Source organism: Muntiacus reevesi, chromosome 2 (genome assembly GCF_963930625.1).
Source record: "Muntiacus reevesi chromosome 2, mMunRee1.1, whole genome shotgun sequence".
Taxonomy (NCBI): Eukaryota; Metazoa; Chordata; class Mammalia; order Artiodactyla; family Cervidae; genus Muntiacus; species Muntiacus reevesi.
The window spans coordinates 156,382,867-156,405,752 of record NC_089250.1 but is presented as its reverse complement, the minus strand read 5'-3'; the positions used below and the strand labels follow the sequence as shown (position 1 = coordinate 156,405,752).

Genomic DNA, 22,886 nt, shown 5'->3' with positions numbered 1-22,886 from the left:
ATTCAGAGAAGGCAATGGCACCCCACTCCACTACTCTTGCCTGGAAAATCCCATGGAAGGAAGAGCCTGGTGGGCTGCAGTACATGGGGTCGCAAAGAGTCGGACACGACTGAGCGACTTCACTTTCACTTTTCACTTTCGTGCATTGGAGAAGGAAATGGCAACCCACTCCGGTGTTCTTGCCTGGAGAATCCCAGGGACGGGGGAGACTGGTGGGCTGCCGTCTGTGGAGTCGCGCAGAGTCAGACACGACTGAGGTGACTTAGCAGCAGCAGCAACTGGAATTTCATCACCTCCACTAGCTTTGCTCATAGTGATGCTTCCTAAGGCCCACTTGACTTCACACTCCAGGATGTTTGGCTCTAGGTGAGTGATCACACCATCGTGGTTATCTGGGTCATGAAGATCTTTTCTGTATAGTTCTGTGTTTTTTTGGCCACCTCTTCTTAATGTCTCCTGCTTCTGTTCGTTCCATACCATTTCTGTCCTTTATTGAGCCCATCTTTGCATGAAATGTTCCCTTGGTATCTCTTAATTTTCTTGATGAGATCTCTTAGTCTTTCCCATTCTTTTATTTCCCTCTATTTCTTTGCACTGATCACAAAGAAAGGCTTTCTGATCTCTCCTTGCTGTTATCTGGAACTCTGCATTCAAACGGGTATTTATTTCGTTTTCTCCTTTGCTTTTCGCTTCTCTTTTTTTCACAGCTATTTGTAAGGCCTCCTCAGATAGCCATTTTGGTTTTTTGCATTTCTTTTTCTTGGGGATGGTCTTGATCTCTATCTCCTATACAATGTCACGAATCTCCGTCCATAGTTCATTAGGCACTCTGTCTATCAAATCTAATCCCTGAATTTACTTCTCACATCCACTGTATAATAGTAAGGGATTTTATTTAGGTCATATCTGAATGGTCTAGTGGTTTTCCCTACTTTCTTCAACTTAAGTCTGAATTTGGCAATAAATTGTTCATGATCTGAGCCACAGTCAGCTCCTAGTCTCGTTTTTGTTGACTGTATAGAGCTTCTCCATCTTTGTCTGTAAAGAAATAATCGATCTGATATCGGTGTTGACCATCTGGTGATGTCATGTGTAAGGCCTCTCTTGTGTTCTCAGAAGAGGGTGTTTACTATGGCCAGTGCGTTCTCTTGGCAAAACTCTGTTAGACTTTGCCCTGCTTCATTCAGTACTCCAAGGCCAAATTTGCCTGTTACTCCAGGTGTTTCCTGACTTCCTACTTTTGCATTCCAGTCCCCTATAACGAAAAGGACATCTTTTTTTGGTGTTAGTTCTAGAAGGTCTTGTAGGTCTTCAGAGAACCATTCAACTTTAGCTTCTTCATTACTGGCTGGGGCATAGAGTTGGATTACCATGATATTGAATGAATAAACATTAAACTGATTACCATGATGTTGAATTCAATAAACACTAAACTGATTTTAATTACCTATTACTAATCTATTTCCACAAACGGTATTTCTACAGGAAAATTCTGTCACTTGAAATAGCACAATTTTCATAGCCTATAATAGCAAAGGAGAACACAAATTTAAATAACAGTTTAAAAATGTTACCTTGAAGCCCCAGTGTATCAATCTGAAGGTCATGCTTATCAACAGGTCTGGTTTTCACTAAGTCTATATGTGGTGAACCAGCTTTTAAAACCAGTTGTTCATCAATCAGAATATCGCTAATGATTCTGGGATAAGAAGTGGAAAGATCAGTGAGTTCAATCCCCACTCCGTTTTCAGTGATTTCAACCACTTGGGCTTGTAGTTTTATCCTGGCAACACACGTCTGAAATCTTGCTATGGCTTCTTTACTCCAGTGTTTGTTTCTAGGCTGTATACCTAACAAATAAGAATAGCATTAACAAGAATTCTGTGCCCCAAAGCCACATTTTTTGCCTCAATAACATCCAGGACTCCCCTTGCCAAGTTTACCTTTCAGGTCAGTGGTTTTTAATATCTTTTCTCAATAGTCAATTATACATCTACATCCTCTGTGCCTGTGTTGTAGATAATGTATCTGCAAAAACACTACTCACTACTGGGGTTTTAGGAGACTCAGGGTCTGTCATGACTTTCCTCCCTAACTTATCTTCACCTGGCATTCTTCCCAATAGGCAAAAACAGAATTACTCTTTCTAGAAGCCATCATTGTTATATACACAATCATCAGTATCAATCATTCTGATTTAAACAAAACATACTTTCACATAATTTTCCAATGATAATTTTAAAATGTCATCTTAAATTTGAAACCAAAAAGTATTTTTCTAGGATAACTTTGACTTACACCCTAATTTTCGTAACAGTGATTCTCAAATGTGGCTGTGCATTTGAATTACCTAGAGGGCTGGTGAACACAGATTGGGGGGCCCCACGCTAGAGTTTCCAATTTAGTAGCAGGTCTTGGGTGGGGACTGAGAATTTGTGTTTTTAACAAGCTCTCATACTGATACTACTCACTGGTTGTAGGGTGGGAGGGGATCACACTTTTAAGAAGCACTGACATAAAACATGGTAATTACAAATAATAATCCAAATCATACTCAGTGTAAAATAAGAAACCAGACAGGCAAAAGGAAAAATAAAAAGCATCTAATGCTTCCATACATGACTGCTACTAACATTTTTGTATGCAACCTTCCATAATCTTTACGTGTATATGGAAATACTCACATGGATACACATTCATGATTCTTTTATAAAGAAATTTTATAATACTAAAAACTTATACAAATAATATAAAATTATAAAAATTTCATAGCTAAAAAATTACTACGTTAGGCAGTATTCAGTGCTTTATACTTTATATCTCTTTTATTCTTAATGTCTTTTTGAGGAAGGTACAATAGTTCTCCAGATGAGAGAAAGGAAGCACAGAGTTTAACCAGTTTACCTAAGACCTCACGGCTAGCAGGCAGCAGAGGTGGTGCTAATCTGTTCTCTTAATCACAATACTACCCTGCATCTCTTTTATAACTGGCTTCCTTCACTTAATTCAAGAACTGCTCTTCATATCAACAATACATATTTAACATTTTAATGACTGTGTAATAAGAACAATTAATGGAACTTTCTGAGTGCTAGGCCCCGGTCTAAACATTCACTCAACAATTCTCACAACATCCTTATGAAATAGACATCACCACTACCCACTATGGGCTTCCCTGGCGACTCAGATGGTAAAGTATCTGCCTGCAATGCAGGATACCCGGGTTTGATCCCTGGGTTGGAAAGATCCCCTGGAGAAGGGAATGGCGACCTACTCCTGTATTTTTGTCTGGAGAATTCCATGGACAGAGGAGCCTGGCAGGCTATAGTTCATGGGGTCACAAAGAATCAGACATGAATGAGTACCTAACACTTTCACTACCTACTATATGGATCCTCATTTAACCAAGGCTCTATTTCTAGCTATTTAGATTGTTCTGCCATGATTAACAGTAGTGTAATGAATATCCATGTAGGTGAACTTGGTGAACTCATAAGACTGTTTTGGGAGGATGAATTATTAGAAGCAAAATTGCTAAAACAAAAGGCTGAAATACTTGAGGCTCTTTAAAACAAAATAGCTTACACAAAATATTAAAATTAGAGATATATTAACAGAGAATTTTTTGTAATCTAAGTATTAGAAGACAATTGACAAAATTTCTCATTTTGCATCATACCTACTAACCAGCACTGTATCCCTTGAAATGGAAGTTTTAAAAACTTGGATGGGATCATTTGAAGTTCATCTGCAGTGACTTCTTCAATGTTTCCATAATCTACAAAATGTACTTTAAAGTTTCCATTTGGTAAGATTTCCTTGACCAAAGCACGGTACCAATTACTGTCACCTAGATTTAATACAAAGTTTACAACATGGAGTATTTCCCTTCTATTGAGATTTGAAATTTTTATTTTGAAAAAGACCATCCTTTGTCTAAAGTAGCTAATAAATTTGTTCTTTTTCCAGATGTTACCTTTAGCTTTTAATTCAGAAATCTCTAGAAGAATTCTCAAAATTCATTCTTAGAATTATCCCCAAAGTTTTTATAGCATCACACTTCTACATCTACATAAAGATTTCATTCATAACCTAACCAGTAAGCAGAATATATATATATATATTTTTTAGTAAGCAGAATATTAAGAAAAGACTTAATAAGCTTGAACATATTTGTCAAACTGGAGGACATAATTCTGTTATTGCTAATGAGACTGTTTTACCTGTTACTTGGTAAATAATATAAAAAATAAACAGAAAAACATGCAATGAAATTAAGGGATTTCATCAAATATATTTTCAAGATAAACATGCAAAGGGTAACCAGAAAAAACAATGAACCTGCAGTGAACAGGTCTCCCTTTCACTGCTATCAGAAATTCTGGAAAGAAAAGCACTTTCAAAGTTAAGTAAGAAAGTATCATTTGGAGACTCCTTGTTACAGAGAGAGAAGGGAGAAAACACAAGATCTTAAGCATTCACCTAATTTTGATTATGAAAAATATCTGCCTAAACAACAGGAAGAAAATACACACTAAAAATGAGGTTTGGATGTCAAGAAATAAAAGATTCTAACAGTCAAGACTGTGCCAACTGCAACTTACCTACAAAGCAAGCACAACAAGGCTGCCCTACTTCTGCCTTAAAATCACTAGGCGACTTCTGCTGGCAGTGTTCTGCTAGTAAGTTGTTCAAATCATTGAGCTCCTTTAGGGCTGAAAGCACAACACACAGACGGCATTTAACATTTTTAAAACATGCTGAGTAGCAGACTTTCCTTTAAAGCTGGAAAGTGTTTTGATGATAAAAATCCAGGTACATCTGCAGACAATTATAAAGTACAGCAAATGCCTTTCCCTTTTCCTTATTAAGAACTTGGGCAAGTCAATCATTATTTAGCTAATATTATTTATTATTATTAATAAATAATATTAATATTATTTATTTAGCTAATTATTTAGGTAATATTCTCGGTAAACTCCATACCAACAATTTACTGGGCAGGGAGCCACAATGATGGCATCATTGTCAGTAGGCTAGAGCATGGGCTTTTGCGTGTATACCGGGAAACGGCAGACAAGCCTGCACAGAAAGGAAGTCACATACAAGCTGTCCTGAAGGAGTATATACGAACCACCACTAAGTGGGTGGTGCAGGCAGTGTCTGCGAAGGAAATTCAGAGAGGTGGGCTCTGTGCACTAAAGGTCTCATAGAGAAATCTGAAAGGAGAGGGCATTGCAGAAAAAGAAACGGCTCTGAGGCACAGGACCAAATTAAGCAGCCAAAAACACTTGGTGGGAGTGGTCTGGCAGAGGAGAGTGGAAAGGTGAGCCACTGAAGAAAAACACCAGAGATGTGATGAGAAAGACACGGGCCATGGAGAACTTTAAAAAGCCATCTGAACACCATACAAAGTAGAAGGAAAATATCTTTTAAACATGTGGCAAAGGCCCATTCACAGAAATGGAAGTTAAACTGCATCAAGTTAGAACTGTCACCTTTCAGATTAGTCGAAATAAGAAAATGTAAGCACACACTGTTGGAAATGGTGTGGGAGAGGGCACTTTCACACGCTGCGGAGGGAAGGGGCCTGTCTGACCTCAAGGGCACCCTCTCCAGGGCCCAAGCACACACATCACTCTTATCTGTGCACCTCTCTATGTGTACGTTATACTTAAATGAAGTCAACGATTCAGTTTTTCCAAAAATAAATTTAGGAGACAATCTGTGAAACCCAAATTGGATAAAAAAGAGACACCATTGAAAACAGAAATCACGGCTTACAACAGAATAAAAGGCAACCAAGTGTAGCCAGGGGGCTTCCCTGGTAGTTCAGACGGTAAACAGTCTGCCTGCAATGCAGGAGATCCAGGTTCAATCCCTGGGTGGGGAAAATCCCCTGGAGAAGGGAATGGCAACTCACTCCAGGATTCTTATCTTTCTTGGAAATACAAACACCCACTTGGCCCTTACTGAAGAGGGAACAGTATCATCACCCAACCACAAACTTTTCTTGATTTATTATCTATGACAATGTAACATAAGTAGGTAAGAGTCAACTTACCATCATCCCCTTTAAGCATATGGCAGTAAAATTCTCCAGGACTATCAATCACACAGACCACAACATCTACTGTTTCATCAACAGCAAGTTCAACCCATGTCCACTCCGGTGGATTGACTTTTGCTTCTATACCCAAAGGAACTGTGAAAATAAATGGATATTTTGCTAAACAAATGGCCAGAGTGGTGGGTCAAAGGCAGGAAGAACCTGTTTTCAAAGAACAGAACTTCCAATGACTTTCTTACTGACTTTACAGGAAAGTTAATTAATCTCAGAATTAACCATTACTATTCTCACTGAATTTCAAATTTCAAATTCACATTTCTGATCAATCTTCAGCTGCCAGTGACCCAAACATACTCTCTGGATGAATGGTGGATTTAAAAAGACAAAACGTACTCAACGTCAATTCTTTTTAAAAGTATGAGAACCCACACATTCACAGAGTCATCTGAATTCCAACATGGACATTACCTGGTAGACAACTTACTCACCACTGGTTTCTTTCACGTCACTGGGTTTATCTGTCACTAGTCCCTTGTCCTCCACGGCAAAGCCTGCATTGAGGAGTGCTTTGGTGACACTGATGTGGGGTGTCACAGACCGATCTATAAGTTCCACCAGGGAACTGTTTTCCAGCTTGTCCACCACGTTCACTGTGATCATTTTGTTCTGTACAATTTTCTTCATCAGACAAACAGCTTCTGGAGTCCAAATTCCTAATGATGGCTTTACTCCTAACAAAGAATTTTTAAAAGAATGTTCAAATACTAGAAATTTAGCTCCTAATTTCCACAAAGTTAACCGTAAGGAATCTATGACAAACACTGGAACCAAAAAATCCATTAGAGAAGGAATTTCTAGACATGAAAATGAAAAAACATTACAAAGTTTGTAAAAAAACTTCCATGTTTCTATGTAAACAAACCATCATAAATCCATCGATATGAAATGTCCAAAAAAGCAAACCTACAAGACAGAAAGTAGATTAGTGGTTGCCTGGGAAGCTAGGATTAACTACAAATGGGCATAAGAGATCTCAGTGGGGTGATGGAAACGTTCCAAAACTGGGTTATGGAGATGGTGGTGCAACTTGATAAATTTACTAAAAATCATTGTATTATACACCTAAAACAGTGACTTTTATGGTATATAAATTATAGCTCAATAAGGTTAAGAAAATCATAAACAAAAGTATAGAACAATCCAGGAAAAAACCCCACTCACTAACACTGATGATGTACGAAACATCTGTAGTATTTACTGAAAGGGCCACAGAATCAACAATCCTGACATTATGCCTAGTCATTTCATAAAACTAAGAGCCAAGTAACTTACGAGAAAACCTCCAATCTCATTTGTAATGAAACAGACTAAAATGTTTTAGTTTATCAAAATTGGCCAAGATGAAATAACACAGAAGTATCTATTTGAGTGAAGGAGCTGACTCCCTCCTACATTTTTGGCAGGTGTGTACAGCAGTTCCACCTTTTCCAGAGAACTATCAAAACAGGTACACAGACACGAAAAGCAGCAGACCTCCGACACCTCCATTCCACCTAAGGAGGCATTCTGCAATATGACTATATTTTACAACCTATCCCAAGGAAAGAAAGAAAGAAAGAAAGTGAAGTCGCTCAGTTGTGTCTGACTCTTTGCGATACCGTGGACTGTAGCCCACCAGGCTCCTCCGTCCATGGGATTCTCCAGGCAAGAATACTGGAGTGGGTTGCCATTTCCTTCTCCAGGGGATCTTCCTGACCCAGGGATTGAACCCAGGTCTCCCACATTGCAGGCAGACGCTTTAACCTAAAAAATTAATTTCTAAATTGAGGTATATTTGATTTACAGTACTGCATTAATTTCAGGTGTACAACACAGCAATTCAGTATTTTTATACTCCACTCAAAGTTATAAAATACTGGCTACATTTTCTGTCCTGTACTATATATCTATACAGCTTATTTAATTTATACATAGCAGCCTGTACCTCTTCCTAACAAAACCATCTTGGGTAAGTTGTGAAATGTAGTTAAGAGAACACCGCTAGTAGCAAAAACTTGGAAATATCCTTCTGATAAGCAGATACTAAATTATGGTACTTTGAATCAAAGTTGTAGAAGCCAATCTTTTAAGTTGGAAAGAAGCTCCTGCTCCTAGAGGGACACATTACATGTACAGTAGTTTCTAAGCATACAATCATTCATGTTCTTACTGTTTTTAAAAGCAGTCAAAGTAAAAGTCGCTCAGTCATGTCCAACTCTTTACCACCCTACAGACTGTGGCCCACCAGGCTCCTCTGTCGGTGGAACTCTTCAGGCAAGAACAGTGGAGTGGGTTGCCATTTCCTTCTCCAGAGAAATATTCCTGACCCAGGGATCAAACCCAAATTTCCCACATTACAGGCACATTCTTTACCGCCTGAGATCCCTGGGTCAAGAAGATCCCCAGAGAAGGAAATGGCAACCTACTCCAGTATTCTTACCCGAAAATTTCCATGAACAGTAGAATTTAAAAGCAGATTTTCCCCTAATACACCCAACCAACAGACTGCTGTGATTATATTAAAACACAAGGAAATAAGGAAAGAATAATCAATTTCATAAACACAGGTATATTCAGTTTTATTATAGATAGCAAGGGCTTCCTTGGTGGCTCAGTTGGTAAAGAATCTACCTGAAATGTGGGAGACCTAGGTTCAGTCCCTGGGTTGGGAAGATCCCCTGGAGGAGGGCATGGCAACCCACTGCAGTATTCTTGCCTAGAGAATTCCATGGACAGAGGAGCCTGGTGGCCTACAGTCCATCAGGTCCCAGAGAGTCGGACACGACTAAGCGACTAAGCACAGCACAGACAGCACAAGAGTCACCTGTATTTCCCAAAGGTTTATTAAGATTATTTTTGCATTAAGGTAAGCTGTATCTAAACATATTCCTTGATCACTAGTTTAATTTCCATTCCAATGCTCTTACTTTAGGTTTCAGTATTTTAAGTATATGAGAACCATAAAAATTATATACCTGCCAGCACACACTTTATAGCTTGCATTGGCAATTCCAGCAACTTGGGAGTTATGGGGCAAAGTCTTGTCAAGCTAAGGATCTCAAAGTTTCCATAGTCCACATATCCGACCAGCACAGATTCCTCAGAAGCATAAGCCAGAACAGAGGCACGGTACCACTGGTCATCCTCTGAAAACAGAAGAGACTCATTGGAAATGTTTTTTCTAATGTAGATATAAACAAAAACCTTCCCTCCTCAATTTAGATGGTCATTTAAGGTAGACTCTCTTTTCATGTAACATCAAGCTTTACTGAACAATGTATGCTCATTCAACACTGCTACTTTTGCCTATCAGAAGCTTTCAACTCCTAAAATGTCACTTTTATTCAGCCCTTACCAGGCCACTCTAGTTGCATGCTGCTGTTGCTATTTACTTCCATGCTTTGGCTCCCTAGTAGACTCATTAGGACTGGGAAGATGTCCTGGTCTTGTGGGTGAATCCATGAAGTCTTGATCAATTATAGAATACCCGACAATATGAGTCAACCAGACTCCATCAACCAAGCCACAGATTTACTGCAGGCCTGCTTGTATCTCCCCTCTCGGGAGGGCCACCGGACTGCCCTCCAGCAAATGACTGAACCCGGTCATCACAGGGTCATCATCTGAGGAGCTACAGAGGCTGAGCCTCCAAACCCTCTTCCTGGTCCAAAGAGAACTGGCCAAGACACGACCCTGGGCAGTTCCGCATTCCCAAATGACATAAACAAGTATCTGTATCAGTCTCCTAAACTAAAGAGTTGATAAGATAAAAACCTCCTACACCACCACACCCTCAAAGCTTCCTCCCTCATGCACTTTGATTCTGCTTAATTGGATATATTTAAAAACATAACTGGTGCAGGACAAACTTCAAATGCAGCCATCTAATGCAAACCCAAGACACTGTTTCATTTGTTGGTTCAGTTCAGTTTTGTCGCTCCCGTCGTGTCCGACTCTGCGACCCCATGGACTGAAGCACGCCAGGCTTCCCTGTCCATTACCAACTCTGCGGAGCTTGCTCAAACGCATCGAGTCGGTGATGCCATCCCACCTCGGTCATCCCTTTCTCCTCCTGCCCTCAGTCTTTCACTTGTTGGTACCTAACTGTAAGTAGAAAATTTAACACCACTCCCTCCTCCTTACCGGAGAACTGAGCACAGCAGATGTCACCAATGGTGGGATAGAAATCCGAGCGCGGAGGTACCTGGCTGCAGTACTCGCCGAGCGACCTCTGAAGCTCAGCAAGCTTACCTGGAGACAAAAACCACATCTTAAACCACAGAAATGCAAGTCTCCATGTTACCTGCACATCTGCAGGTGGAGTCTCTTGACAGATAAAGTATGTTACATTGACAGCACTGATCAAGATTTACTTACGCCCACTTTGTAGCTGTTGACAAAAGAAGTCTTCTGGAGTCTGAACGTGGGCGACCACACCACAAAACTCATCCCCTACATTCAGAGTCAACACTTTGGGGATGAGGTCACTTCTGTCCACGACAATTTTGTTTTCAGCGGTCATTTTTCTGACATCGTCAAGATCACCTTATCAGAAAACAGAGAGGTAAGCCATTCTGGTTTTGTTAATCCCATTTCCCGGTTTTTCAGGCTGCCCCGTGCTCTTTCACACCTCTAGGCCTCACTACATGCTGGTCCTTTTTCCAGAACATACTCCCAGATCTCTCAACAACTGGAGTCTTTCCTGCTCGGTATGACGTCCCTGCGAAAGGCTTCCCTCCAAATGTGGTCAGGTGCCCTCCCCAGGGCCCCCAGTACGCACCCCGTGCTTCTGCGAGCAGTCATCTGACAACCCCTTCCCTCTGGGCCTGCATTGCCCACAGGTATTCCGCTGGGCGGCTTTTGTTCCTTCCCCTGGACCCCTGGACAGCATCTGTTACTGCTGATGACTCCCGCTCAGAAGACCGACTCTTCTGTTATTCTGGCAACATTCTCCACGTTCTCTTTCCACCTCTCCCATCACAGCTTCTCCCTTGGTATTGTTAAGCCCAGGTTCATTTCCCTCACTTTACACTCTCCCTAAGACACCACCATCATTTATGGTTTCAACTGTGACTACTTTCAGACCATGAAGTATCGGGTTTTTGCCTCCAGATGGCAAAAAACTACTGACAGCTTTTTAGCAGGGCTGTCACACCCAGATTTATGTTTCCGAGATTCATATAGGCAGTACTATAAAAATACAGACAGGAGACGAGAGATAAATTGGGAGGCTGTTGCAATGATCCATGAATGATGAGGACTCCTGAACCAGAAAAATGGCAGGAGGGAAAAAAAAAGGTTTTTAAAAAAGGAAGCGAAAATAAAGAAATATACAAATGCTATTTAGGAAGAAGAACTAATAAAGATTTAGCAACCAATTATATAGCATAAGAGATGGGAGCTGAGAGATAAAGTAGATTTAAGAAGGACTAAAGTTTCTCTGTGACAGGCTGTGTTCCATCACAGCATCGTTAATCTAGCAATCATCTGAGAGAATGAGAAATAGAAAATAAGTGCATCTACATGTAAAGTCATTGGAAAAAGAGCAAAAAAAAAAAAAGGAGAAAGCAGACTACAAAAAGCAATACATTAAGGCTAGGCAAAGAGAAAATAAAATGCTGACAGCAAAACTTGTTGGTTTTCCTGTTGGATTAAATGAAAATTACACAATTAAATAAGTGGAAAATTTAAGAAGAAATACCACCCTACCAGAAGAGAATGCTATAGCCCTATTTATTACTGCCAGAACGAGAAGGAAGGAGGAAAAACAAATCAAATTACGGAAATGTTAGCTAAAAATCCCTCAACTCAAAAGTGCCGTGATGTTTGGTATTTCGTAATCTCTGGTAATTATCAAATGGAGAATTAGCTGGTAAGAGAGGAAGGAAAACATGAGGGAAGACTGATTAGAAATAAGAAAATAAAAAAAAAAAAAAAAAAAAAAAAAAAAAGAAAGAAATAAGAAAATAATACACTACTAAATTCAAGATTATCATTTTCCTTCTATAAAGTTTACAGAATGGTTATCATTTCCATTAAATCTGACAGTGTGATAGTTGTGCTTTTTTCATTTAGTAGAGAATATATTCTTCAATAACTAAAATCACTATACCGCTCAGTATTAACCTGTATACTCACCTGAATCTGTACTTTGCTTCTTAGAATTCTGTCCCTTAGGTTTCACACCATATCCCATTTCTATAAGCACGTGGTCTAAGAATTTTCCTAAAAGTGATTCAGAAAACATTTTCATTGAGATGCACCAAGTATTAGAGGAAGAGAATAAACACAAAACAAATGCATCCTAGTCACATGATTTGGAGATTATAAGTATTCACATACTGGCTAACTTTTTTACTAGTTCAGCTTCTAGCTGAAAAACATAGTTTATTAATGCTCAGCTTTAAAAATTGAGGCAAAAACCCAATCATTACTTGACAAAAAACTTAATAAAAATATTTCACTTAAAAATTACGACTAACATCAAAGATTTAGCTACCACCTCACTGGCATGCTTAGAATAATCACCATTTACAAGAAAAAAATAAATTTAAGACATAAGACTACTGCATCTCAGATTTAAAGTATGACTGAGAAATATCAACAGTATCCAAAAGCTCAAGTCGTAATATGAAACACACACAGCAAAGAAACAAAACATACAGATTTTATACTTAATTTCACAAAAAGGTGAACTGAATTTTCTACCAAAAACCAACCAACCATGGGTCTTAAAACAGTAGAAGAGTAATAATACCTTGGAAATCAAGAGGCAATTAAAAGCACATAAAGGGAATATAAAAAGTCACTTTTAAAATATGTACAAAGCCATAAAGGAAGAACAGGATCTGAAACTGCTTCCATTTCTACAACTTTAATTCTTGATGTTGTTTAGTTACTAAGCCATGGCAGATTCTTTGTGACCCTATGGACTATAGCCCACCAGGCTCCTCAGTCCCTGGGATTTTTCAGGCAAGAATACTGGAGTGGGTTGCCATTTCCTTCTCTAGATCTTCCCTGACCCAGCAGAGGAGTCCATGGGGTCGCAGAAGAGTCAGACATGACTTAGCGATTAAACAACAATAATGCTAACCAAATCCAGTTCTGTGAAGGCTGTTCAAAGAAAAAGCACTGATGGTGAGGATGGTCAAATTCAGAGAGAAATTCCTGAATTTTCCCAGTAAATGAGTAGAAATTAGGAATATTATAATAGCTATATAAAAAAGATAATACAGTGTTTCCAGACTACATCTAGATCTAGCTCTTAATACACTCAATTCTATAAACTCATGCTTTGTCTCTGACAAACTGCCAACTGCAATAGCAGAGCCAAGGCCGTACTTTCCATCCCAATCTAAATGACTCCAGACCAGGGCTTACTTGGTCTCACTTCATGTTTCTATTTTTTCTCTGAGTTAACATTAAGTGCTCCACTTAAAAAGAAAGAGTCAGATCTTACCTGAACTTGTCATCATAACATCCACAGCAAAGGTCACCCCTTCCTCTTTTAAGATGTCCACTATCTTTAAAGAGCAGTACTGCTCCATTAACAGCGATTTAATAGTTTTGATACAATCATTGCTCCAATTCCCCTCTGCTGGGATAACACTGGCCACAAAGCATCTTATGGCCTGAAAGATTTTATACAAGGTACTAGAGATTAGTATTTGAAAATGACTTTTTTCTAATTATGTAAAGATTTTTTTAAGAACAATGTATTTCATGCTGAAGATTTATCAAAAATCTTCAAGTACTAACCTGATAAACAATTCTATGAATAACTATTTGTCCCTCTTGATAAGTCTATCCACGACATTTTACCTTTTGGGTCTTGAAGTTTGAGAAATCCATGAAAAGACAGTAATTATCCCTCAATTACACATAAATTCCAGTCACTTTCAAATGTAATAAATATAGAAATGATTATTTCTAAAGAGTAGACTGATAAAGTGTCCCTAAAAATGCCAAGTTCCTCACCTGTGAGTGAAAGTGAAGTTGCTCAGTTGTGTCCGACTCTTTGCGACCCCATGAACTGTAGCCTACCGGGACCCTCTGTCCATGGGATTTTCCAGGCAAGAGTACTGGAGTGGGTTGCCATTTCCTTCTCCAGGGGATCTTCCCGACCCAGGGATCAAACCCCAGTCTCCCGCATTGTAGGCAGACGTTTTACCGTCTGAGCCACCAGGGAAGTCTGTGGCAGTACTTTAAGTAAGGCCTAATAAAGTGGAGCCAAGAAAGTCCATTAGTATTTCTCTACATAGTAAAAGATATATCAATTGGTACTTTTTCAGAATAACCATGGTAAAAGAACATGCAAATACTGTGTCTATCAAAACATTAAAAACATCTTTTTTGGGACACTAGTAGGAATTCAGAAAGTAAAAGAGACTCACACAAGGCGGAAACAAGTCAATTTTCCTGTTTAGTTGGTGAATTCTGTTTACTGGGATTATTTCTTCATTTCCATAATCAATATATAAGACTTGTGCCACCTTCTGCAGCAGATCAACGTCTTGAATTATTACTCTGTTCCAGGTCTGAAAGTGAAATATGACAGTGTTCTGCTTCAAAACACCATTTCACAACCTTAGGTTTAAAAACTCTCAATCAATCTATAGAACTTGCTAAGGAAAGGTTACTGTTTTGTTCTGAGATGCTCCATTAACAAGTTAACTTCCTAAGAATCTGGCTCAGAATTCCCCAAACTTGTCCATTTTAGATGCTTTAACCTGCACAATCCCCAGGCTATCCTAGTCCAGCAGACTTGGCTATACAAACAAACACAAGCTCCAGGACTCGTAATCCCTCCTACCCACCCAGCAACTGAGGAGCCTACGTGTAGAGCTGGAGAGGCCTGGGGCATCAAGGAAGTGAGCAAGCAGACCTGGACTCCTGACTGAGGAAGAGAAACGGTGGTGTGACCAGAACCTCGCCTCAAGCCATCTAACGCATCATTAAGAGCGCTGGTGATGAGCTGACAGAACCAAAGTAAATTAAAACGTCTTATTTAATAATTCATTTCATCAGGGGTTACCTGATCAACAGTGTACTTGGCAACACAAATTTCCCCCTTCACAGGAACATAATCTTCTTCGTGTGCCTTATTTGCATAAGTTTCCTTTAAGCTCGCAGAGAGTTGGTTCATGTATTCTAAAACTTCTGAAGAATATAACTGCACATAGAAGTCACCTGGGTGTTTGAATTCAGTAACTGTACCCTTTCAAAGACAAAAAAGTTGCAGTAATTTGCTGAGAAATACAGCAAATGTTAATTCTATAAAGCTCTGTAACAAGATACAAAAAGTGCTAGAGATAGTTTCTGCAATTTGTATCAATTTCAGTACTATTTTGGAGCGATCTTATAAATTCAAATTAAACACGGGAAACAAGGAAAAAAAATCTGTAGTGCTTTGGATCTCTGTCTGTGGAAATTAAACAGCAGATACCTTTATTTCCATGGACTTCCTGAGTTGTAGGCTTCTCAAATCAGAAAACATTATTTTATCAGCACAAATAGCTCTTTCTTTAGTAACTGTGAGAGGACAGTCACTCTGGTTTGAAAACAAAACAAAACAAGTTAGTGAGTTACTTTACAAGCACCCTTTTTAAAACTATGGCCAGTATTTGCTAGAATCAAGGTCAAAACAGCTCAGGTTTGGAAAAAAGCATAGAGAAATAACACACATCTTCAAGAGTCATTAAAACAAAACTGCCCACAGGCAGAGTACACAGCACTGGGATCACGCAAGAATCAGGCCATGATGGTGATAACAATGTTGAGTTTATTTTAAAAAGGGGAGGGGGGGAAGGGGGAGGAGGCAGTGTTTTAAGTTTTCCCTTGTTAACATTTTTATGGGGATGGGTTTTCTTTTTGAAAGTAGAAGCCAGGACCAGCTAGAGAAGACTAAAATTTATCTATATGAATTGGATTCAGTGATACTTTCCAGATTACAAATGATTTACTTCACATACTTACCTACATGGAAGAAAGATATTAACAGGAAAAAAATGTTCCTTTAGATAACAGGGCCCTATCAGAATCCAGTACATAAAGCTAGAGAGCCGTGCACACAGGGACTAAAAAAAGAAAGAACTCGCAGCCATCCGCCTACAGCCAGACACAGCATCTCAAGTCCTAATTTTTAGGAAAAAAAAAAAAAAAAACAGCTGGGCATAAACAATTCTTGTAGACCCCTTACAGTCACCGAAGATCACTAGGGTGTACAGATTTATTTAACATAAAAAAAAAAGAACACTGGTGAAATGGAGAAATAAGTCATAAATATTTTATTTAGCTTCAGTCCTCTTATTTTGAAATAATGGGCATCATTAAAAACTTGCTCTTAGGGCAAAGAAAGAGTATAAACATATCATACCTCATCTTTCACTTCCATGTTCTTTGTTTCAAAATGTGATTTATAATCTTCAAGTTTGTGGAAACTGAAATAAAGCAACCAATTATAAAACATATGGCACAGAACTAATTAATGGTAACATAATTGTGGTAGGGGCCACAGCTATGTTAAATTCTCTGCAAAACCCAGAAAGAGCAAATCAGCCTCTTCCAGAAGAGAATCACAGTAGTAACAAGGCAATACTACCCATGCTGGCTATGCAATGGTCTGCTCTGTGCACAGGTGCGCTTTTGCCAAAAGCCGCCTAATCAAAGGGAGACAAGCCTATTCTCCAAGCCTCAGTGTTCCTATCTGCAAAATGGAAATAATCCCTATGTTACCTAAAACAGAGTTCCGAGGATCAAAAATTATACAGTTGTTCATTTTGGATTTGTACGTTTTGTTATACTTCAGTAAAAAAAGTAACAGGGAGCAACATTTACATACTTCTGCCTGCTTACCTGATTTGATCCTATACTACCAAAAAAAAAACCCCCACATTTTAAAATATCCTCTAATGAAATGCTTAAGACTCACACTTACTTCTGTTGGACAGGCTTGCACACGATTTTGTGGGCGGCCCAGTCCCTTCTCTGGCATATGCTGGAGCAGTAGTATGTCTGCTTGCACTGTGAGCACCTCAGCGACCCTGCAGAAGACAGCCGTGACACCGCCAGTGTGTTATTGCAAATATCTGTCACCAAGAGCAAGACAGATTCAAAGACCAGACATATCACGTGCCACTCTATTAAGCCTATCGAGGAGACTATGGAGAGGATCATGCTGTTCATGATTCCGGGTTAAGACTGAACGTTTAAAGCTCTCTTGAACTGCAGAAAAAGAGGAGTGCCGAGATGAAAACCAGGAGGACAGACTGGAAACACCACTGACTTTGCTAAAGTAGAACCCAGAACACGTGCTGGAAAAGGAACAATCAAAGGGGACAGAAAATCTGGGGCGGTGGTATCAGACAGTGCGCAAGCAGAGTCTGACGGGCGGGGTTCACCTTGTGCTCTTAAGAAGGCACAGAACGAAAACCAATGGGACAACCACACCTAGAAAAACCCAGGAAGTTTCTGAAATGAACTTGAAAGAAAAAATGCTGTCGGTATCCAGACGGAGGAAAACAAGTTATCTAAAAAACAAAACAAAAACCACAAAAAAACAAAACCACAAACCTAGGCTGACCGCGAATGCCTCTGCTCTAGAAGAAATAGGAAAAAGGGGGCTAACATCCAAGCAGACAGTAAGCACAGGAAAACTGCTCGAGATCACTGACCTGAGGGGAAATGAAAATTAACACCACAGAGAGATACCACCACACACACCCACAAGAAGAGTTAAAATTAAAAGGACTGGAAACACCAGATGTCGACACAAGAGGTGGAGCAATCAGAACTCAACAACAGAGGGAATGCAAAATGGGACAACTCTTTGGAAAATGGTTTGACTTTTTCTTATAAAGTGAAGCCTACATCTAGCTTTGACTCAGCAATCCCACTCCCTAGGTCTGTACCCAGAAGAAACGAGAACCTATGTCCACACAAAGATTTATGCAAAAACAGGGAGAGCTATATTCATAATAGCCCAAAGCTGGACACAAGCAAAATGTTCAACAGAACAGATATACAAACTGTGGTCTCACACAGTGAAATACTACTCAGCAACAAACAAATTAACTGTACATGTGACAACATGGATTCAACTCAGGAATATTTTCTAAACGGAAAAAGCTTCACACACACAGAGTCCATATTGTATGATTCCATTTACGAGAAATTTTGTAACTGGAAAAATTAAATTATGGTCAAGACACCACAGTGGTTGCCTCAGGTGGGGCAGGTATATGACTAGGAAGGGACAGGAGAGAACTTTCTGCAGAAATGGAAATCTTCATTTTGACAGGGCTATCAGTTTGTGCACTTCAGCGCATATTATATGTTATTGAATATCTCAAAAAAAAGTATAAAAACAATCAAGCAAAGCAGCAGTAAGAGTGGGAAGATATGGATGTATAGGAATGGTAGAATGTTGGCAGCTGCTGAAGCTCAGAAATGGGCATATGAAGTATATACACTCATCTGTTTATGTTTTACATGAAAATATTTTTCAAATGTGAAAAGGAAAAACTCAACAAGCAATACCGGAGTGGGTAGCCTTTCCCTTCTCCAAGGGATCTTCCCAACCCAAGGATCAAATCCAGGTCTCCCGGACTGGGTAGCCTTTCCCCTTCTCCAAAGGATCTTCCCAACCCGGGGATCAAACCCAGGTCTCCCACATTGCGGGCAGATTCTTTACCAACTGAGCTATCAGGGAAGCCCAATTCAACAGGCATCTGAGAGCAATATGTTTACCAAACAGACCGCAGCGATGGCAAGTTGTTGATCGAAGAGGAGGTCCTAAGGAGTTGAAGAGTGCTGGATTACTTATGGACAAGGAATTCTCAACCAACTTGTGTACTCTCTTTGACTTTGCAGGAGGCACATGATTGTCAGGCTTCTATGAAGAAAAGAGAAGAGCAGTATTAAAACTTGGTAAGAGGGTGAGTGCTTAATCTCCGGCCTTGCGGCTTAGTTTTTCTCTCGGTTTGGGCTCGAGGCCTCTGTCGCAACCATGCTCCGCCAGATCATCGGTCAGGCCAAGAAGCATCCTAGCTTGATCCCCCTCTTCATATTTATTGGAGCAGGAGGGACTGGAGCAGCACTGTATGTCACACGCCTGGCACTGTTCAATCCCGATGTCAGTTGGGACAGAAAGAATAACCCAGAGCCCTGGAACAAACTAGGTCCTAAGGATCAGTACGAGTTCTACTCTGTGAACGTAGATTACAGCAAACTGAAGAAAGAAGGTCCAGACTTCTAAATGAAATATTTCACTTAAAGCTGCTTAGAATGAAGGTCTTCCAGAAGCCATCCACACAATTTTCCACTTAACCAGGAAATATTTCCCCTCTAAATGCACGGAATCATGTTGGTGTATTGTAGTGGGATTTACACTGATGAATAAATAGTCTGAAACTTGAAAAAAAAAAAAAAAAAAGGAAAAAAACTTGGTAAGAATATTCTGTTTTCTTTTATTTGTTAAATATAGATTTGGGATTTTGTTTCTGAGAAGATTAAGTAGATGTACTTTTCCTTACTCCTACCATTAATTACAACCGAACACCTTGGACTTACATGGACAAACACACAGCAAGTCTAAAGGAAGGCAGAAGACAGACGAGGTACGCTGGGGCCCAAAGAAGGACCCAGATGGGGTCCTGGAGAGGCACAGACAATAAAAGCCCCGGCACAAAGCCTGCTCACTCTCTCTCTGGCCAAAAGACCAAGAAAGGGGCGGCCCAGCAAGACAGAAAACCTCCATCAGTAACTGCTCTAGACAATCACTGCAGAAAAAAACTATGGTCCCACTCGCACCAGCAAAGGTAGACTGGGGAGCCTAGACCTCCACCCGCACCAGGGCACAGGGGGTACTCCTCTCTCCACCCGGGGATATGGAGAAGGCAACAGAGCAGGCATCCAGTACTTCATCCCTGTGGGGTCTCCCTGTAGAGGCCATGTGGAGGCCTGGACTTTCTCCTGGCAGTAATGAGCGTCCCTCTTACCCCCATCACCACTACCACCGGGGTGGTTAAGAAGAAGCCTGGCAGACAGTCGGGATTTTCCACCACCATTCAATGGGAATGAGTAGAGCCTCTCCAGATCCTCCCATCTCCAGTCCTCCCTCCACCCCACGGAAGTAGAGAGGAGATGGTGGGGTCGGGGGAGGGTGGTAAGGACACTGGGGAGCTTAACTCCCATCCTTGTCCAGCTGAGCACATTCTGGGACATAAATCACACAGACAATGGTGTTCTTCGGCTACAATGGACTCACATTAGAAATCAGTAACAGAATGAGAAGAGATAAGCTCCACACATTTGGAAACTATAGACAATACACTTCTAAATAACGCATGTATCGCTAAGACAGAAATTTATAGCACTAAAGCGACACATTAGAAAAGAGTAAAGTCTTAAATTAATACTGTAAGTTCTCATCTCAAGAATCTAAACAATAATAAAACATGCCCAAAACAAGCAGAAGGAAGGAAACAATAAAGATAAAAGTAGAAATCAATGAAATTAAAAATAAAACTGGGAGGAAAAAAATCAATCAAACAAGACCTGGTTCATTGAAAAGATTAACAAAATTGATAAATCCCCAGCAAGGCTAACAATGGAGAAAACAAAGGCAGAAATTATCAATATCAGGAACGAAATAGGTATATATTACTACAGACCATGAAGATACAAAGATGATAATGGAACACTTCAAACAACTCTACATAAATTGCACAATGTGGCAAAATGGACCAATTCCTGAAAAATCACAAATTATCATAATATGAAATAGATAATTTGAATAACCCTATAGGTAGTAAAGAAAATGAATAATTTTAAAACTCCCAAAAAAGAAATATTCAAGCCCAAATGGCTTTTATTATTGGAGAACACTACCAAATGTTTAAAGACTTTATACTAAACAATCTATACCCAAAAAAACTAGCATTACCTTGACACTCAAACTATAAAAAGACAATAAAAAAGAGAAAATTACAGACAAAACTCATGAAAATGGATTAAAAAAATCCTTATTCAAAGCAACACTAGGTATAATTCAGTAATATATAAAAAATAACTATACATCATGACCAAGTGGTGTTTATTCCAGAGATACAACTTAAAAAAAAAAATCAATGTAATCTACCAAATTAACAAGTTAAAGGGGAAAAGAATCACAACAGTATCAATGAATGAAGAAAAAGCATTAAAAAAAAATTCAATACCTATTCATTATAAAAAGAAAGCTCTCAGCAAAGTAGGAAGAGAGAAAGCTTCATCGACCTGATAAAGATCATCTACAAAAATCGTATAGCTAACATTCTCAACAGTGCAAAGACTCAATGCTTTCCCTGTAAGCTTCAAACCAAAGATATTCACTCTCATCACTATTAACACAGTGCTAGAGTTTTAGCTCACACAATAACGCAAGAAAAGGAAATAAAGAGCATTTATTTTAAAAAGGAAGAAATAAAACTGTCTTTTATTTGCAGATAATATAATTATCTATGTAGAAAATCCCAAGCAATCTACAAAAAAATTTCTAGAATAAGTGGCTCCTGGAGAGTCATAGGATACAAGATAAACATGCAAAATCAACCGTATTTTTACATATTAGCAATGAAAATGAAGACACATGGAAGTAAAGTGTATAAAAGAATTTACTTAAATAAAAAAAACCCACTTAGGTGTAAATCTAACAAAACATGCACAGCTTATAAACTGAAAACCACAGTGAAAGAAATCAAAGAACATTTAAATGAATTGGAAGACAGACTGTTAATTAGAAGATTCAACCCAGCAAATTCAGTTCAGTTCAGTTGCTCAGTCGTGTCCAATTCTTTGCAACCCCATGGACTGCAGCACGCTAGACTTCCCTGTTCATCACCAACTCCCGGAGTTTATTCAAACTCAAGTCCATTGAGTCAGTGATGCCATCCAACCATCTCATCCCCCGCCGTCCCCTTTCCCTCCCACCTTCAATCTTTCCCAGCATCAGGATCTTCTCAAATGAGTCAGCTCTTCGTATCAGGTGGCCAAAGGATTGGAGTTTCAGCTCACCATCAGTCCTTCCAGTGAATATTCAGGACTGACTTCCTTTCGGATGGACTGGCTGGATCTCCTTGCTATCCAAGGGACTCTCAAGAGTCTTCTCCAACACCACAGTTCAAAAGCATCAATTCTTCTGCACTCAGCTTTCTTTATAGTCCAACTGTCACATCCATACATGACTACTGGAAAAACCATAGCTTTGACTAGACAGACCTTTGTTGGCAAAGTAACGTCTCTGCTTTTAAATACGCTGTCTAGGTTGCAGGCAGATCCTTTACGAGCTGAGCCACAAGGGAAAGCCCCAACACGGCAAAGGAGGCACTAATTCTCAAACTGATATACAGGCTTAATGCAATTCTATCAAAATTCCAGCAAGATTTTTTCTAGTTACAAACAAGAGTACTCCAAAATGTAGACTGGAAAGAAAAAAAACAAGACGGGTAAAACTATTTTGAAAGATGAAAAAGAGAAAATGGGAGGGATCACTGTACCCAACTTCATGACTATGTATCACAGCTCCAGTACTGTGTGGTACTGACTGATGCAGGGAGAGATCAGCAGAAAAAAACAGCGAATCCAGAACAGACCCACACAAATTAGTCTAGCTAACTTGTGACAAAAGGGCAAGAGCAATTCAGTGGAGGAAAGAGAACATTTTTAACAAATGCTGCTGGAGCAACTGGACATTCCTAGCCAAAAAAATTTACCCTCAACCTAAGCCTCATGAGTTAGA

At 39.5% G+C, this 22,886-nt stretch overlaps 1 protein-coding gene and 1 pseudogene across 1 annotated transcript in view; one reads left to right on the top strand and one right to left on the bottom strand.

Annotated features, from left to right (window-relative positions):
* The window catches only part of TDRD1 (tudor domain containing 1), a 51,276-nt gene that overhangs the window by 15,053 nt on the left and 13,337 nt on the right, over nucleotides 1-22,886 (bottom strand). The window contains exons 4-19 of the mRNA XM_065919226.1: nucleotides 18,857-19,001; nucleotides 17,046-17,151; nucleotides 16,485-16,548; nucleotides 15,555-15,659; nucleotides 15,144-15,326; nucleotides 14,503-14,646; nucleotides 13,569-13,740; nucleotides 12,248-12,334; nucleotides 10,487-10,654; nucleotides 10,253-10,360; nucleotides 9,085-9,255; nucleotides 6,559-6,801; nucleotides 6,065-6,205; nucleotides 4,605-4,715; nucleotides 3,680-3,850; nucleotides 1,575-1,850 (exon numbers count right to left, since the gene is read on the bottom strand). Of these exons, the coding sequence (XP_065775298.1) occupies nucleotides 1,575-1,850; nucleotides 3,680-3,850; nucleotides 4,605-4,715; nucleotides 6,065-6,205; nucleotides 6,559-6,801; nucleotides 9,085-9,255; nucleotides 10,253-10,360; nucleotides 10,487-10,654; nucleotides 12,248-12,334; nucleotides 13,569-13,740; nucleotides 14,503-14,646; nucleotides 15,144-15,326; nucleotides 15,555-15,659; nucleotides 16,485-16,548; nucleotides 17,046-17,151; nucleotides 18,857-19,001 (2,395 nt within the window). The remainder of the gene's footprint in view (nucleotides 1-1,574; nucleotides 1,851-3,679; nucleotides 3,851-4,604; nucleotides 4,716-6,064; nucleotides 6,206-6,558; nucleotides 6,802-9,084; nucleotides 9,256-10,252; nucleotides 10,361-10,486; nucleotides 10,655-12,247; nucleotides 12,335-13,568; nucleotides 13,741-14,502; nucleotides 14,647-15,143; nucleotides 15,327-15,554; nucleotides 15,660-16,484; nucleotides 16,549-17,045; nucleotides 17,152-18,856; nucleotides 19,002-22,886) is intronic.
* Nucleotides 19,050-19,538, top strand: LOC136158326 (cytochrome c oxidase subunit NDUFA4 pseudogene; annotated as a pseudogene).